The 18,606-nt window shown below is 42.7% G+C and overlaps 1 protein-coding gene across 1 annotated transcript; it reads right to left on the minus strand.

The window, feature by feature from the left end:
- Positions 1-9,730: 9,730 nt before the first annotated feature.
- On the minus strand, positions 9,731-18,176 carry srp19 (signal recognition particle 19). Its single transcript, XM_080765991.1, has 5 exons — positions 18,009-18,176; positions 16,378-16,453; positions 15,649-15,720; positions 14,532-14,640; positions 9,731-11,760 (listed from the first exon to the last, which is right to left on the minus strand). The coding sequence occupies exons 1-5, from the start codon at positions 18,044-18,046 to the stop codon at positions 11,633-11,635; spliced, it is 423 nt and encodes a 140-aa protein (XP_080622117.1). The 5' UTR covers positions 18,047-18,176; the 3' UTR covers positions 9,731-11,632.
- Between the last annotated feature and the right edge of the window lie 430 nt (positions 18,177-18,606).

Consider the following 18,606-nt stretch of genomic DNA (forward strand, 5'->3'; position numbering starts at 1 on the left):
AATGGCGTTTAATGTTTGTGTTTGCACCGTTTGTTTCTGTTTCACATCACCATTACATCACCTAATCAATTAACTTGAGTTAGACTTTAATATATTAGTGAAAATAAATAAACAATGGGCCTATAGTAATAAGGAAATAGGCAAGACAAATTAACCTGGATTGTTGACAGAAAGTCGTCATTCCATACCTGAATTAAGAGAGTTACAGTATGCAATCACAGTTGTGAAATGACACTGATGTTGTGCAGCCTATCAGTGGTTTTCAACCTGTGGTCCAGGGACCACCAGTGGTCCTTGAGGTGCAGGTTCCAGGTGGTCCCCAGCTAAATGATGGAGAGTTGGTAACCAAATGGACCCTTATAGATCTCTAACTCTTGATTTAAAGATCCATGCGTTGGAGGCAAAAGAGCATGGCCAACTTTTCCCAATTTTTCAATTATGTTGACTGGAACACATTAAAAACGTATTTCTTTTCACCTGCAAGCTAGCCTGCCTCCTGTTACAGTCTGTCATGTAAGGGTTTTTGAAGCAGCCAACACACAATCCCACTTGGAAAATGTCTGCATATAGAATGAAAGGAAGTTCTGTACACTCCATGTAATCAGAGATGAGGTCGGCTTTGATTGGCACTGCTGTATATAATGAAGACACACAGCAGTATGTCCTGCAGATCGACAAGCATGAAGTGAATGCATCATGGTTAGAGAGCGAGAGAGATCACTGCGTACATGTCCAGCCTTTTCATCTGAATGAACTCGATCCTCTCACAGACTATAATGCATTCAACACTTTAGGTGTGATCAGGTTTATTTCCCAGTGAAAAATATAAAACATCTCATACCATGGGTTTCACAGACATTTGTCCTCACCATTGAGGCCTGGCCTAAGGGATAATTGCGAATGCAGTGAGCACTTACTATGAGACCTAGCAGATCATGTCTGTCTGTCTGTGTGTCTGTCTGTGTGTGTGTGTCTGTCCCGCTATACGTCCAAATATGGAGTGTGTTGCATCAGCAATCACTCAGCTCCATATATGGGCACAAAAGGGGCCAGGTCCACATATACAGTAACAGCGGGACAGACACACAGACAGACAGACATGATCTGCAGGGTCTCAGCTGCGTTCGCTTCCCGCGTTTGCGCGTCTTACTGGTACAATTCTGTATGAGAGACTTAATTGGAGGTTTAAATTAAGGGAACAGAGCGGCATTCCGACGCATCGCCATTCCGACCATTGACTTCTATTGATTGGAATGGCGTTGGGGTTTCTCCACTTTGGTATAAAGACCCCCGCCACTCCGACGATTAAACACACCGCTATTCCGACCCGCTATTTCGACAGCTATGTGTGCATGACGTGCGTGCGTGTTGTGCGTCACTACAAAGTCACAAGGCCGCCCGGCCTATCTGTCTGTGCGTGCCAGACTCCTGGACTTCCTGGACTACATGTCTCAGTAAGACAGCTCTCCCCCCTATCCACAACGAGGAGCAGTGCACCAAATAATTATGGGAATTGTAGTCCAGGAAGGTAGTGAGACCAGTGTCCATGACATCAGAGACAGGCTCACTGCTAAAATCTAAAATATCTAAAACCACATATTACACACATAAATACCTCCAGGAAAGTGATCTAAAGCTTCTAAACGTCATTAACATATATTTTTTTGCAAAAAGGGTGAAGTGTCCCTTTAAATATAGTCACTCATAGATGTTTGCAATGAATTGAAAGTAAATTGAATTGTATTGAAATTATCTTTAAAGTAACTATACTCCGGCATGGAATCCTCTCTCAAATATACCCCCATGGGTGTCCCAAGGTCAGAGGTCACTCAGGTCAGGTCTGTTTAATTATATAACAATTTGGATAGTATCATCTTTTCACAGTACCTTGTGTAACTATGGGTCTTTCATGTGATGTGATGTTTACTCTGTGTAACAGTGGGTAGTGGGTGGGCTATACCGAGTTGCTCACATTGAATTGGCATGCCCGTCTGCCTGCCTGTGTTTACTCAATTGCTGGCTTGTGTTAACACCATGCACCCTCACTCCTCCTGCCCACATCACCCCTCCCTTTTCCCCCTCTCAGCTTTCGAAGTGACCCGCAAGGTCAGTGTTTCTAACATGTTCTTCTGGCCTCTGTATAAGCAACTGGATTTGGCATTCTGTTTAATTGCATTATACATTTAAACACCTGTTCACTATAGCAGCTTGTAGGTCTGCTATTTTTGAAAAAATCGAAGAACCACTGACATAGAAACATAGCTTTTTCAGAAAACTGTCAGGATGTATAGAAGACATTTTTAGAATCTGATCTCAGGTCAGAATGGGATAAATATCTATGGGTTACTTATAACATCAGAAGCAGTGGTGGAAAGTAACTAAGTATTAGTTACATTTACAGTACCCGAGTACTGTACGTATCCCCTCCTATGCCCAGCTTTGTCTGTCAAGAGGTCGGCAAGAATGCACCTATAGACAGGCGTCTCCCATTCTGACCTGAGATCAGATTCATACGAGGTTTCCACTGGACACACTGATGAACACTCTGATGAACCCATTCTGACCTGAGATCAGATTCTAAAAATGTCAGTCGTTCTTCGATTTTTCTAAAAATAGCAGACCTACAAGCTCGTAGCGCGCCACTCGGTGGCGCGCTATGAGCTTGTAGATCTGCTATTTTTCAATAGCTAAAGCACGACATGATGCTGACACCAAAATGGGTTCCCGTTCAGAATGGGTTAAAATGTTAAATAGCTGGTGGATGGAAATGAGGCTTGCGCGTTGGCTTCAACTTGCAGCGTTGGCAAAAGAAACGAAAATGCCACTGGGACGTACAGTATGCACTATGACCCTTAGCAACTACAACATCGTGTATAGATCTAGGGAATTTGGGCCCTTTGAACGTAAACGAATGAAACGCTCAGTGACTGTTTTAATCTCGAATCATGCAGCATAACCCCATCATGCATATAATAATATGACATCTTCATATTTAGAAGCAAACCTCAGGCTTTTTAGGGCAGACTGGTGGTCTGGGACCCTGCAGGGCATTTGGTCATGCATGCACAGCTTGTAATCCAGGCATTGTCCGTGTGTGTGTGTGCGTGTGCGTGTGCGTGTGCGTGTGCGTGTGCGTGTGCGTGTGCACACTGTGTGACATGTGCACGCTCCACAGAAAACTTAGTCTGCATATAAGCCCTTTCAAACACAGCTGTTATTTCCATAATTGTGCTGCAGGGACTCAGGGAGAGAGCGATAATACAGTTTCATATAACTTTCATATATCTGCTAAAATGATAAGCTGGCTGCTGGACGGCAGTCATAGACTTCATTCTTTCAAAGTACATCCAAATCCAACTACCCGGTATATTTCTCATGAGCCTATATGTAGGTATTTTAAACCATTCTGAACGGGAACCCATTTTGGTGTTAGCATCATGTCGTGCTTTAGCTATTGAAAAATAGCAGATCTACAAGCTCATAGCGCGCCACCGAGTGGCGCGCTACGAGCTTGTAGGTCTGCTATTTTTGAAAAATCGAAGAGCGGCTGACATTTTCAGAATCTGATCTCAGGTCAGAATGGGTTCATCAGACCAGTGTGTGTCCAGTGGAAACCTCGTATGAATCTGATCTCAGGTCAGAATGGGTTAAGGACTCTGGGAAGACTCTGTGTGTGTGTGTGTGTGTGTGTGTGGACGGACGCAGGTGGTGATTGTAGGCTCCCAAGGCCTGAAATCACCAGAGACCAAAAGAAGAACATTCTTTACCTCTCTTCTCTTCTCTCTCTCTCTCTCTCTCTCTCTCTCTCTCTCTCTCTCTCTCTCTCTCTCTCTCTCATTTACTGATTTCTCACTCTCTCTTTCTTCCTCTGTCCATTTCTTTCACTTTTCTTTTCGCCCTCCAGCTCTCCTTCTATGGATTTTTCTTCCATTTCCCATTTATTTGATTTTCATTTTTTCAATTCCACACAAACTGTGGGCAAGTAGCTACCCCTAGTGGCAAAAGACTTACATGCAGGTTAGGGGCTTTGTTTAAGGAAAGACAAGACAAAAACAAAATACATACAGACAATTCTTATAAGGATGCACATCAGGCGTGCTTCACAATTTGGAATGGAATGACCCTAAAAAAAATCTAATCATATGAATTTCATTTGAAATTAAACAAAAAAAGGTTACTTTTCAGGATTCAAATTCAAAAACAGCAAAACAAATAAATAAATCAGGATTTCAATTCAAATATAGCAAAAACCATGAGCTTGTAGATGGAAACTATAGTAGGTGGCCCTCTCCATCGTCAAATTACAGCAGATCTGCTAGCTCACAATGTTGTGAGCTTGTAGATCTTCTCCATTCATATATAGGCAATGTACTGTATGTAAGATTAAAGGTTATTATAGCCAGGGTTAATTATTTTTAGATGTGAGAATTATGTCATACTGTGCCAACATGACGGAGATTGGCTATTTTTGCACATTTCTGAATGTAGCCTACATAGAAGAATCTATAACAACTGTATGTTTTATGTTTTATTCAACTTTTCAGCATGATCACAGGTTTCAAAAGACAGGTACGTGCCATTAAAAACACTGAATTATTTTGCCGATCACAAGTATAAAACTTCAAATCTAAAAATGCAATAGCCTATCTAAAAATCTAAATGGTGAAAAAATCATTTTTAAAATCATTTAAAAGTCCGCACATATATGGGATTGGGGGATTTTCTGTATCTCTCAGTTCTGCATGATGGGGTGTCCGTCCAGGTCGTCTCCATTTCTAGTTTGACGTCCAGAGATCCCTTTCCTGAGGGGAGGTATAGCCAGTTCCTGAAGTTCGATTTGAACAGCTTCCTGGCGAAGTCAAGGCATAGGTGGGCGCGCGCACAATGTGAGGGTGCAGAGAGCTCCTGTGTATCCTGACAGTATACCTCCTCAATGTGAGGGTGCAGAGAGCTCCTGTGTATCCGGACAGTACCTCCTCAATGTGAGGGTGCAGAGAGCTCCTCCTGTGTATCCTGACAGTATACCTCCTCAATGTGAGGGTGCAGAGAGCTCCTGTGTATCCTGACAGTAGGCTACCTCCTCAATGTGAGGGTGCAGAGAGCTCCTGTGTATCCTGACAGTACCTCCTCAATGTGAGGGTGCAGAGAGCTCCTGTGTATCCCGAGTACCTCTCTGCCATGCACAATGTGAGGGTGCAGAGAGCTCCTGTGTATCCTGACAGTACCTCCTCAATGTGAGGGTGCAGAGAGCTCCTGTGTATCCTGACAGTACCTCCTCAATGTGAGGGTGCAGAGAGCTCCTGTGTATCCCGAGTACCTCTCTGCCATGCACAATGTGAGGGTGCAGAGAGCTCCTGTGTATCCCGAGTACCTCCGGCCGAGAATGATTCTGCATTTTAGTTTGACGTCCAGAGATCCCTTTCCTGAGGGGAGGTATAGCCAGTTCCTGAAGTTCGATTTGAACAGCTTCCTGGCGAAGTCAAGGCATAGGTGGGCGCGCGCACAATGTGAGGGTGCAGAGAGCTCCTGTGTATCCTGACAGTATACCTCCTCAATGTGAGGGTGCAGAGAGCTCCTGTGTATCCGGACAGTACCTCCTCAATGTGAGGGTGCAGAGAGCTCCTCCTGTGTATCCTGACAGTATACCTCCTCAATGTGAGGGTGCAGAGAGCTCCTGTGTATCCTGACAGTAGGCTACCTCCTCAATGTGAGGGTGCAGAGAGCTCCTGTGTATCCTGACAGTACCTCCTCAATGTGAGGGTGCAGAGAGCTCCTGTGTATCCCGAGTACCTCTCTGCCATGCACAATGTGAGGGTGCAGAGAGCTCCTGTGTATCCTGACAGTACCTCCTCAATGTGAGGGTGCAGAGAGCTCCTGTGTATCCTGACAGTACCTCCTCAATGTGAGGGTGCAGAGAGCTCCTGTGTATCCCGAGTACCTCTCTGCCATGCACAATGTGAGGGTGCAGAGAGCTCCTGTGTATCCCGAGTACCTCCGGCCGAGAATGATTCTGCAAGCCCGTTTTTTGGACTCTTTCCCAGACTTTTAGTCTGGCTGGCAGTCAAAGGAACTGTGCCAGACTGGGGCTGCATATTCCAGCGCCGGGCAGCGCACGCAGCCTGTGTAGATTGAAACCAATTCAGGGTCTTATTGGACCACACATTTCTTCAGGCGACGTATAAGACAAAGAGCTTTCTATTGGCTGAGGTCAACATATGGTCTCTACCTGGATGTCCCTTTTCCAGTTTGCTTGAATGGTGACCCCCCCAGAACCTTTACTGAGTCACACACTTGTGATTGTACTATAGCCAGCTTTATAGTTTAGTTTATTCGCACAATAAAAACAGTACAAAAAAAGGTAACATCAATAAAAGAGAAGTGTGTGCAGGTGAGAAAAGAAACCCAGGGAGGGCTTATATGTGGTTCTCACCAAAGATAATATACAAATAGTAAGACAAAGTAATCAAACATAGGTATGAAAAAAACAACAAGCATTGCAGAGTGCAAATCTCTGCAACGCTAACCTTGCTGTGTCATGACTCATGTTTGTCTTGCTGTGTCATGTTTGTCCTGCTGTGTCATGTTTGTCCTGCTGTGTCATGTTTGTCCTGCTGTGTGTTAATTTCAATTCAGTCAGACAACTCACAAATAGATTTACCAACATTTATTGTAGAATGAGAAAACAAGTGTGCATACATTTTTAGGTCGGACAGCCTACACTGCTCTAGACTGCTGCTGCTGTGTGACAGCTATTCATGTGACTGTATTGCATCCATGTCATTGATTTAGATGTCTTCAATAAGTTCAGTTTGAACTCTGATGCTTACTTATGATGCATTTCATTACATACATACAGTAGTAACAGTACAGTACTAGCCTAAACATGTCAGTACTGAAAAAATGTATTGATTTAGCTATCTTTATAGGAAATGTAATGGTGGTGGTGATGATGATGATAGAATAGTAAGCATATAGCTCTGGTACTCGGAATGAACAGCTTTGATAGCTGTGGCCATTCCTGGCACTTAATAAAACAATAGATGTTGTATCCTTGTGTAAAATTAGGGGTAGGCCTATCTGGATTTATGAGAATCGATTTGCACTGTAAAGTCAAGTAAATCGAGTGCTATAAGTACCATTCATTGTTATTTAGCAATAACAAAATAGCTATACCCGCACACATTCTTCAATGCCACTGGTAAACATAATTCTGGCTTCTATTAAAAAGAAAAGTTTTAATTCTTAGCTAAACTTGCTGATACCCTGTACATTGGCAGTATAGGCAAATAACGATGATGTATACAGCACTGTATACAGTTAATTGATTTAGCGATAATCCTCTCCTCCTGCACTGACAGCAAACAGCGAATAGCTGTTATGACAGGTGAAATTATAAAGCATAATTCAACTTAAAGCTACAGAACTGTGGGCTAATAACATCACTTGCTTCAGTATAATAATGGTGTGTGTGTGTGTGTGTGTGTGTGTGTGTGTGTGTGTGTGTGTGTGTGTGTGTGTATCGTGTAAGCATTTACTGATGTGTGTGTTCATGTGTGCATATAGGCTTACAAAAGGAGCATATAGGCTTACCAAATGACAAGTCTGCAGCCGAGCATACCTCTCACAACAACGCATGAACGTTACGGCGTTTGTGTGTGAGACCCACAACTGACGTCCTGTCATTTGCCTGTCCAGAACACCCTTAAATATACGTCTCACTTAGGACTCTACTACCCTCTACAGACTCAGCCTGCCTGTCTGTCGTTGCCGTGGTCGGCGCGTCTATCATGCGCTGTATATTGACTGGCTGTTTTGATTGCAAACTGTTTTGTGGTGTCTGCGCCCGCACTCTTCACAGTGAATGCCCTGCGTTCTACAATTACGCGCGACATGTCTGCCTACCAGTCCAGACGTAGGCTACAAAACACCTGCCTTGTTTCCTCAGTGTTTCTCTTCTTAGTTCAATATAGGCCTAGCCTACTCCATTGTGGGTTTGAGCTGACGGGCCCTTTTTTGATGTCAACCCAATCAAGTCACCTTAATTCAAGTGGCGGATGCCAAAACCAAATTAAATTAAATCTTATTTAGGGACATATCATGTGATCTACCTGCAAACCCTTTCTAGATCGCGATCTACGCACCTTTTGGGGCACCCCTGGCCTGATAGACTAAAGAAACCCCACTTTGCTCTAGTGACTAGAGTATAATATAACGTAGTGAAAATGTTTATTTTATTTTAATACCTCTAAAAACGTGTAGTCCTACTATTTTCCACCAACATGTTTGTTTCTCGTTGTGGCCACTAGGTGTCTCCCTTCTCCGCCATTAAGACACTTTTAGCCGTTAAGCAGTGAATCACTTCTAATCAGACCCGAATAGTTATGATGATCCTCATGGGGGCTATCCGCAGCCCCGCTCATGATGGCAGTATTAGAAGGATAATTAGATTATTATTAATAATAGCTCATGGTGTCAGTATTAGAAGGATAATTAGATGATTATTAATATTATCTCATGGTGTCAGTATTAGAAGGATAATTAGATTATTATTAATATTAGCTCATGGTGTCAGTATTAGAAGGATAATTAGATTATTATTAATATTAGCTCATGTCAGTATTAGAAGTTCTAATACTGACATCATGAGCTAATATTAATAATAATCTAATTATCCTTCTAATACTGACACCATGAGCTATTATTAATAATCAACTAATAAATTATCCTTCTAATACTTACATCCTGAGCTATTAATAAGACCGTTGATCCAGTGATCAATCACTCATGTATCTCTATGTGGAAGCATGTTGACACCCGTGATATGATGACCATCAGGCCACTTTTATCAGACACTTGGGTTTAAAAGGTTTAACTAGCCAATCTACAGTGACAAGTTGTGAGCTTGTCAGATGAGTAAGACTGCATGGGGCCCAAGGCTATGAGTTTGTAGATCAGCTATTTAAACTATTTTAAATGGGTTTTTTTAAGGCAACGGCAAATAAGTGTTGGGATAAGAAGGGGTAGCACGGGATATAGATTAGCTGGAAATATGTAGTGAACTGTCTAATGTTGGGTGGAGAGAGAAAACCGTTATGATCTGAACAGAAGTCATAAATGCTCTCATTGGATTACGTACTAGCTGGTCTAATTATTTTTTAATCATTTTTATCCCACGATTTTGTAACCCATTTTTCACCCGTGTCAATTATCTAATCCTGGACTCACCCTCCGCCGACCTGGGGAGAGCAACGGACTTGAACTCATGCTTCCTTCTATTCATGAGTGTCCAAGTTGCTCCTTTACACCTGACAGGGGGGAGTTTCCCTGGTTGGACGTAGCGCGTGGAAGGAAAACGTTATTCCAACCAGTTCCTTTCCCCTCCATCAGGCACCCCGGCTGGCCAGGGGGAGGCAGTTTAGAGACCAGGATTACTGCATGTTTTTTGTGAGGGTATACCTACCCTAGGGGACACGGGGATAACATGCAAACTCCACACAGAAAGGCCCTTTCGCCAACCCCTATAGCTGGTGTAATTATAATGAAGTTAAACCCTTTCAACTTGGTATCCATACTTTGTTCGTGTCATAGGCACAATATGTAAAAAAAAATATATATATAACACAATATTTAGAAATATATATAAAACACATGATCTGACACAAACTTTTGTTTGTAATGAAGTTGTTTAAACGGTTCCATCACTCTACTTATCAAGTCTCTCCACAGGTAGTCTCCGTCAAAAAAACAAAAGTTTATTAACAGATTCCCAACATTACATTTGTTTCTTTTCACACTGCTGTCGGAGGCACAAATACACACAAATACGCATCAAGAAAGCAGCCTAGTGCAGGAGTCTCCAACTGGTGTGTAAACAGAGCAAAGCAGCTGTTTAAAACCCAGAAGAGATGCCTGCTTTATAGGCGCTTTCTTGACGCGACAGTGTAGTTGTACCCAAATCCTTTTTCCCCCCCTCCTTCTCCCCAACCCACCTCTCTTGTACAACCAATATGAGTCACTCACATCACACAGGCACACGTTTAACCAAAACACAGATTAGATAATGAAAGTAAAACAGGTGCATTTCTTCCTCTCTGGAAACTGCCCTCGGTTGAGGCAGTGGGTGCTCAGCCTTTATTGAAAATAACTTAACTCATAAACCAACTAAGTGGAAAAAGCGGCACTCCAAAATAAAAGATGCACGAAATGGCTCCGATGCAATTCCATTTGCGTTCGCGAATAAACATGAGAAATTGCATCAGAGCAATCTAGAAGAGATGACAAATAAACATGAGAAATTGCATCAGAGCCAGTCTAGAAGAGATGACAATCTTGGTTCTATTCTGTGGGTCCTGAATCAGTCTTAACATAAAATGGATCATCTTTCCAGTCAAGTAAAAAAACAGAACATTAAAAAGTCAAACTGAGAGTTGTGTGATGTTCTGAGCAGAGTTTTAACAAAATAACCATAAGGATCCATAGAAATAGTTTTTTTTTCCCTTTTTCTTTTAGCTGCCAGTGTTAGTCTGCCATACATCTCTACCGTACAGACAGTCTGGCCTCTAATAGCCTCGATACCCAGGCTTTCATTTCGTCTGCGCGAAAAATGAAAGCCTGGAGGAACGCATTGGCTGCCTTGGTCTAGAAGTGGGAGTCAACGCTTCCGGGTGGGCGTCGCTCCAAATGATGTGACGTAGCGCTTCACTAGGTGGGAGAGGAGTGGCCAGGGCCGACGGACAGATCGGTGAGATCCAATCAGGGCGTGCGCAAATCTCAGCCGCGACCCACCCCTATAGACCAGAAACTTAACACGTTATAGCTCAGGCTAGGCCTCTAACTTCACAATGACGCGGACCGCTCTGGGCGCTTCAAGGAATTCAACAAACGGTTCAACATTTTGGTTAGCTATAGTTGAGTAGTAACTATAGCTAGTTAAATGTGCGTTAAAGTATTATGCAGTTATGTTTAACAATAATGTAACTCTTGAGAGCGTAAAAATGAAACCATTTCATTTTTACACTCTCAAGAGTTAAAGGTTCTCATACATAAGGGGGTCCATTTGGTTACCACCAACTCTGCATCATTTAGCTGCAGGGGGACCACCTGGAACCTCCTCAAGGACCACCGGGTGGTCCCCGGGACCACAGGTTGAAAACCACTGGAGCGAGGTCATGTGTAACACAGACGGCACAGTCGTTCGAGCAACAACAGGTTGATATGTTCGAAACGTAGCGGGGCGTCAATAAACCCAAACATGGTCCCAAAAGCGCTCCTTCGCTTAACAAATAAAAATAAAAATAAAATTGGAAATAAAATAAACACTATTTCTGTGGACACTAAGATGTTTTAACCCATTTTGGGGCGGGAACCCATTTTGGGTGTTAACATTACATTATGCTTTAGCTATTGAAAAATAGCAGATCTACAAGCTCATAGCGCGCCACCGAGTGGCGCGCTACGAGCTTGTAGGTCTGCTATTATTTTTTTTAAATCGAAGATTTGAAAACGACTGACATAGAAACATAGTTTTTTCAGAAAACTGTCAGGATGTATAGAAGGACATTTTTTAGAATCTGATCTCAGGTCAGAAATTCAGAATGGGGTTAATTTGTATTGGAAGTGTTTTTTTTTCCTTCTACTTCTTCTTCTTCTTGCTCTTCTTGCCCTCGCCCTGCGCGGCGCTGCTCTCCCCTCCCCCGCTCTTCACCGTCCTCGTCTTCAGCTTGGGGATCATCTCCGCCACGTAGAGCATGACGTCGGTACCTGATGACATCATCACAACACATCACATGACATGACATCACCACAACCAACACAAACCTGAGATCACAAACACAACAATAACATCTCAAGACGTGAACATTTAACCTAAACCTATATATAAACCGACCTCTTTGCTTTTTTATTTGATTTGATTTATTTAGAAAAGCAATCATAATACATTATAATCAGCGATTCAAGGATTTCACAGTAAAGTCCGAAGACTTATTTCCACTGAGATCCTCTCACACTGAACGGAACAATAATATTTAAAAATACATCACAAACACATAACCAACCAGGGCTGCACAAACCTTTTTGGTCTAGTACTCAGAGGAGCACCTGGAGGAGTTACTTGGTCTAGTACTCAGAGGAGCACCTGGAGGAGTTACTTGGTCTAGTACTCAGAGGAGCACCTGGAGGAGTTACTTGGTCTAGTACTCATACTACTCAGAGGAGCACCTGGAGGAGTTTCTTGGTCTAGTACTCAGAGGAGCACCTGGAGGAGTTACTTGGTCTAGTACTCAGAGGAGCACCTGGAGGAGTTACTTGGTCTAGTACTCAGAGGAGCACCTGGAGGAGTTACTTGGTCTAGTACTCAGAGGAGCACCTGGAGGAGTTACTTGGTCTAGTACTCAGAGGAGCACCTGGAGGAGTTACTTGGTCTAGTACTCAGAGGAGCACCTGGAGGAGTTACTTGGTCTAGTACTCAGAGGAGCACCTGGAGGAGTTACTTGGTCTAGTACTCAGAGGAGCACCTGGAGGAGTTACTTGGTCTAGTACTCAGAGGAGCACCTGGAGGAGTTACTTGGTCTAGTACTCAGAGGAGCACGTGGAGGAGTTACTTGGTGCTCCTAAAATGCGGCGACCCGTCTCGACGGATAGATAAAATAGGGATGCATGAATAACTTATAGCAAAACGATATTTATTGGATAAGTGGGGACTGGGGAGTCAATGGAAAGTATTGCAAGTCTAGATTCATCCCATTATAAAAAAAGATCTAGAGTTAATACTTAATACTTCCTAAGGATAATATGAGCATCAAAGCAATATTTAGATACTTTTATTTTATTTTTTTTAAATAGCCGATCTACTAGCTCACAACGTGTTGCGGAGGCGACACGTTGTGAGCTTGCAGATCAGCTATTTGTTTAACATACGACACGTCGTACGGTGAAGCATACGTCTGGCTTCCCTTTTGTTTTTAGCCGAGGCGACGTACAGTGCACAGTCAACACAGAGTCAGACAGTCAGACACACATGGCTCCTCGGTGCAAAATAAACAGTGTACACTACCCGACTTCACGATAATAAGGGACAGTATGTCGGGACACGCTGTTGTCATGTTGATAAGCTTCAGCAGCAGTGCCAGTCCGCAATGCTTTGCACTCCTCCCACTCCACTATTGTTACGTTAGTTATTAATTGTTTCAACTATGTTGACGTGCTCTTTGCTTTTCTCGTGCTTATCAAAAGCTGGGTGACTGAAGTTCTTTGTCCCTGTATAAAAAGGTGCCGTTCTTATCGGCCAGATTGGGACGCTCACAAGTCACAACATATTTTGCACCACATCTCGCTGCGCTCAGCATTAGTTTGGAGCCAGCCGACGTCATCCAACCACTTTTCCGCAAACACACGTTTTCTGTGCGGTTCAGGTGGTGGTTCCGTTTGGCGTCTCTTTGGAGGTGGTGGTGCTGGAACACCAAAATAGTTACTTAATGGCGCTTTGCTTCTTGGACATTTTGACGAGAGTTTGGCTGTAATACTGTAAGAATAATGTGCCAGGTAACTTTTTCTCCATAGTAAACTCCGTAGCATGGTGAGCATGCATGGATTTGGAAGACTGTTTTTCCAGGCTGTTCTTTCATGACATTTCTTAGACCTTAGATCATGTTTCTGGAAGGTGCTTCTATACTATTGCTAGTTTGAACTAATGGACTCGGAGCTTTGGAGATGGGATATTTTCGGTGCGCACAGCATGCTTTCACAGGAGACACACTGCATGGCTTCTATGGAATCCACATGAGTGAAATGAGTGGTGGTGACAGAGAACTTTAATCCATAGAGATATCCTGACACTGAGCCAACAGTGGAGGGTGAGTTTCCCAACGGTATGGTGGTGACACTCAGCCAACAGTGGAGGGTGAGTTTCCCAACGGTATGGTGGTGACACTCAGCCAACAGTGGAGGGTGATCTTCCCAACGGTATGGTGGTGACACTCAGCCAACAGTGGAGGGTGAGTTTCCCAACAGTATGGTGACACTCAGCCAACAGGGGGCCCTTGAGGGACTTCCAGGGAGTCCCCCAGCTAAATGATAGTTTTGAACCAAATAATGAACCCTTATGGGTCTGTAGAGTTAAATTAACATTGATTTTACAAAATAAATTGGGGGTCCCAGAGATGGAAATGCCATTAAGTGGGGGTCCGTAGGGTTGAGAATCACTGCTAGAGCCGTACAAATCTTCTCTTGTGGGGGTCCCTGGCAGTACACATCTTCTCTTGTGGGGGTCCCTGGCAGTACAAATCTTCTCTTGTGGGGGTCCCTGGCATATATTATGAGGTCCCAGGCCTCCTAGCATTTTCTGGGTTTTTTCCCCCCTATGCATATCCTATTTCTTTGTATTGTTTCATACTGTGCTAAATAAATCAAATACATAATTTCTAATGGGGCGGGGGGGTCCACAGGATAATGAGTATCATTTTGGGGGTCCTTGACGTGAAAACGTTTGGGAACCTCTGTCCAATATATGACCTCTGACCTCACTGACTTACGCGTGGAGAACTTGTCCAGACAGAGGCTGCCGTCTTCCTGCTTCAGTTGAACTCTGACCCTGCCCTTGAACTGGACATCTCTGTTCCACTCCCGAGGATGCATCTTGTTCTGGACACACCACACACACACACACACACACACACACACACACACACACACACACACACACACACACACACACACACACACACACACACACACACACACACACACACACACACACACACACACACACACACACACACACACACACACACACAGTTAACGATGGATATAATGTTTTGTTGAGCAACGAGTACATGTTTTATTATACAAAAAAAATGTGAATATCGTGCAAAAGTTCACTTTCTTCCGAAATCTAATTCAAAAAGGAGAATCTTTCATATATTCTCAATTCATTGCACATAACGTATATTTAAAACCTGTTTTTGTTGTTGGCATACAGCTCATGAAAATAAATAAAAATCCTATCTCAGAATATTTGAATATTTTACAGGACCACTAAAAAGTAAAAACATATTTAATCCAGAAATGTATCTGAAAAGTATATTAATGTATGCCGTCAATACTTGCTCTGGGCTACATCTGAACAAATTATTTCATCAATGGGGCGTGGCATGGAGGTGATCAGCCTGTGGCACTGTTGAGGTGTTATGGAAGCCCAGGTTTGCTTTGATAACAGCCGTGAATTAATTTGTATTGTTCAGTCTCATGTCTCACACCTTCCTCTTGACAATACAACCTAGATTCTCTGTGGGGTTCATGGTCAGTACACCAGTTACCGGTACTAGTAGTTTTAACACAGTAATACCATGGTCGGTACACCAGTTACTAGTAGTTTTGTATTGTTAACATACTGTAGTTTTGTTTTGTTAACATACTGAACCACCATGTGCTGTAAAATATCCTAATAAGACGGTTGTGTTGAGACTCTGGACATGATAAAAAACAAAGTGATGATTTAGGCCATGTTATCTGCATGGTGTTGGTCCACTGACAGTGACATAACTTCACACTGGTTTGACCAATATGGGTTTACTGTGATTATTAGGCAGTACTGCCGTCGCTTCCATGCCCTGAATGATGCCGTTCAAGTAAATCTGTTGTTATGCATACCTCGACATAGACGTTCAGGCCAGCCGCGGTCAGCACATCTTTGATCTCCGCAACCGATGGATTCTCCACCCCCTGGATGAGTGCGCACACACACACAAATATTAAAACATGATGGATTCTCCACCGCCTGAATGAGTGAGTGGATACACACACACACACACACACACACACACACACACACACACACACATCCCAACGTTATCACAGACCTCAGCATCACCACAGCTACAGCTAGGATCGTCACCATCGCTCAATTTTGCTCGATTATAAAGTAGATTTCGAGCCTGTCGTTAATATGTTCTCCCATTACAGAATAGTTCAAAGTGAAGTTTGGTACAATCAGCTGTCAGCACCGAGTGCCGCGCTATCTACAAGCTTGTAGATCTGCAAATTTTTTTTAATCTTGAAAATGTGGCACAAATCATTGGATATATATTCTTTCAGAGATAAAGTTTTTAACTAAAATCTTTGCTTCTGGGGGGGTCCCTGGAAGAACATTTTTTCAGATGGGGGTCAGCGGCCAAATTACAACTTTTGGGGTCCTTGACAGTTGACATGAAATATATTTTGAGAATCACCGACATAGAAACAGTTTTTTCAGAAGACATTTTGTAGAATCGTCCTCAGGTCTAAATGGGTCTAACTGGGATCATAGTAATCATATTATTTTGGTAAAACTGTACGTGGTGCAGTTACAGTATCGCATTAAGTAAACACTAAAAACGGTACCTTCACTGTGGCGATCCTACGGCCTTCTGCTAGCTTCTTCTTGCTGTTAATGTACACTGGATAGATGCAGATGAACCTACACACACACGTGCACACACACACACACACACACACACACGTTTAATACAAGCAAATCGGAAATGCAATTTGAATGAGTCAATGGAGGCATTGGAGGGTATTGCAACTCTAGATTCATCCCATTACAAAAACAAATCTAGTGTTGCGAATTGCGGCAAGAGAGTTGGTAAGCAAATGGACCCTTCTTAGATCTTTACAGTAAGTCTTGAGAGTGTAAAATAGACCTTCACACATGACAACAAAATGTATTTAAATTTGGGTCCGAGAGGCTAAATGTCATCAAAATGGCTCAAAATGCTGAATAAACAATGGACCTTGATGTGAAAAGGGTTGATAAAACCCCTGGTCTGGGCCATAATTATACATTACAGTACATTAGCTGACTAGACAGTCGGACAGATTAATTAGGTAGATGGACATACATACAGTATAATTATCCCTATCCTTTCTGATTAATTGAAAATGGACGACCCTGATGTAAACAAGTCTTAGTAGCAGTTCGGCTTTCGTTTGAAATGTACTACGTATTCTACAAAGAAAAAAAATGCAATCAATCAATCAATCAATCAATCCCCCACACAACAGCAACCATTTCTACTGAGAAAACTGATAATGGAACAGGCCTATAATATAGATGAGCTGTGTAAGAACATATATTACAAACTTAAACACGTTCACGTGAAGGATAAATACATGAATCCTGAAGTATTCGTTGTTTTGCTGCAACCCAGAAGTTAGAATGATGCTTTTTATTAAAAAATCTGTTGATGTTAGCCTAAGATTTAGACTCTCGTAGATGCATTCATCGATTCTGTATGTATCTATGAGAGTAGACCAGTGGTTCCCAAAGTGGGGTCCGGGGACCCCTAGGGGTCCTTGAGAGAGTTCCAGGGGGTCCCCAGATAAATGATAAATTAGGAACCAAATATGGACCCTTATGGGTCTGTAACTCTGAGTGTACAAATGGAACCATTTGTAGACTCTTGAGTTAAATTACCTTTGATGGTCTCAGAGATATAAATGTCATTAAATGGGGGTCCGTAGACTAATTCATGTCAAACTGGGGGTCCTTGAAATGAAAATCGGTGAAAATCTCTGCCAGAGCTGTAAAACTCTTATCTTATGGGGCTTCCTTGGCATATATCTTCTCCAAATGGGGGTCGGCGGGCTAATAATGAGTGTCAATTTGGGGGTCCTTGACAATTGACATTAAAACGTTTGGGAACCAGTGTCTTAAACTAAAGGCTATGTTGATGTTAGTTCCATTTAAACTACCGTACACAACGTCACGACGTGAGTCCAAACGAAAACAATTGGCTTCGTTTAAACTTTAAACTCTCTACTGGAAACCACATCGATCTAACGTATCGACAGACAGTCACCTGGTATCAATAACTGATCCGATATCGATATGTTATTAATGATCGTGTCAGTAATAGGCAGCCTAAATACAGTAAAAAATAAGCCATATTAAAGTGATGACGAGCACGTTAGCTTAGCCACACCGAGGCTAGCAGGCTGTAGCATTTTAAAGATTATAAATGAATACATACCTCTCCTTGTCGGCGGGGTTGGTGGTTAAATGAGCCATAATTAATATTAATATAATTGTGTGGATGTGGTTGTGTTCAGCAGGATGTTTCTTATGGTGTTTAGCAGTATAAATGGTATGTTTCCACACAGACACAGATGTCTCTACCAGGAGGCAGCCATACTTGTTGTTGTCACTGTTGCCAGGTTGTGTGAGAGAAACAAGCAACCAGCAGCAGGTCTATGAAAACAAGCCCAGAAGAAGCAAGTGGGACTTTACTAGGCCAGTTTTTGATTGATTGATTAACAGTTTGCAGAATTACAGTACATTTCAGTCGACACCATAAAGTACTACACTTGTTTACAATTGCAATAGGGCCCACCATTTTCAATTCATCAAACAAAAATGGTTGTGGTTGGTTCCCAAACGTTTTCATGTCAAGGACCCCCTCCTTGACCCCCTCAAGGACTATAAGTATTATCCCGCGGACCCCCATTTGAAAACATTATTCCAGGGACCCCCATAAGAGAATATTGACACGGCTCTAGCAGTGATTCTCAACCAGTTTAATTTCAAGGACCCCCAGTTTGACATGCATTAGGCTACGGACCCCCATTTAA

This window comes from Protomyctophum bolini (assembly GCF_963924005.1).
Source record: "Protomyctophum bolini genome assembly, chromosome: 6".
In the NCBI taxonomy this organism is placed as follows: domain Eukaryota; kingdom Metazoa; phylum Chordata; class Actinopteri; order Myctophiformes; family Myctophidae; genus Protomyctophum; species Protomyctophum bolini.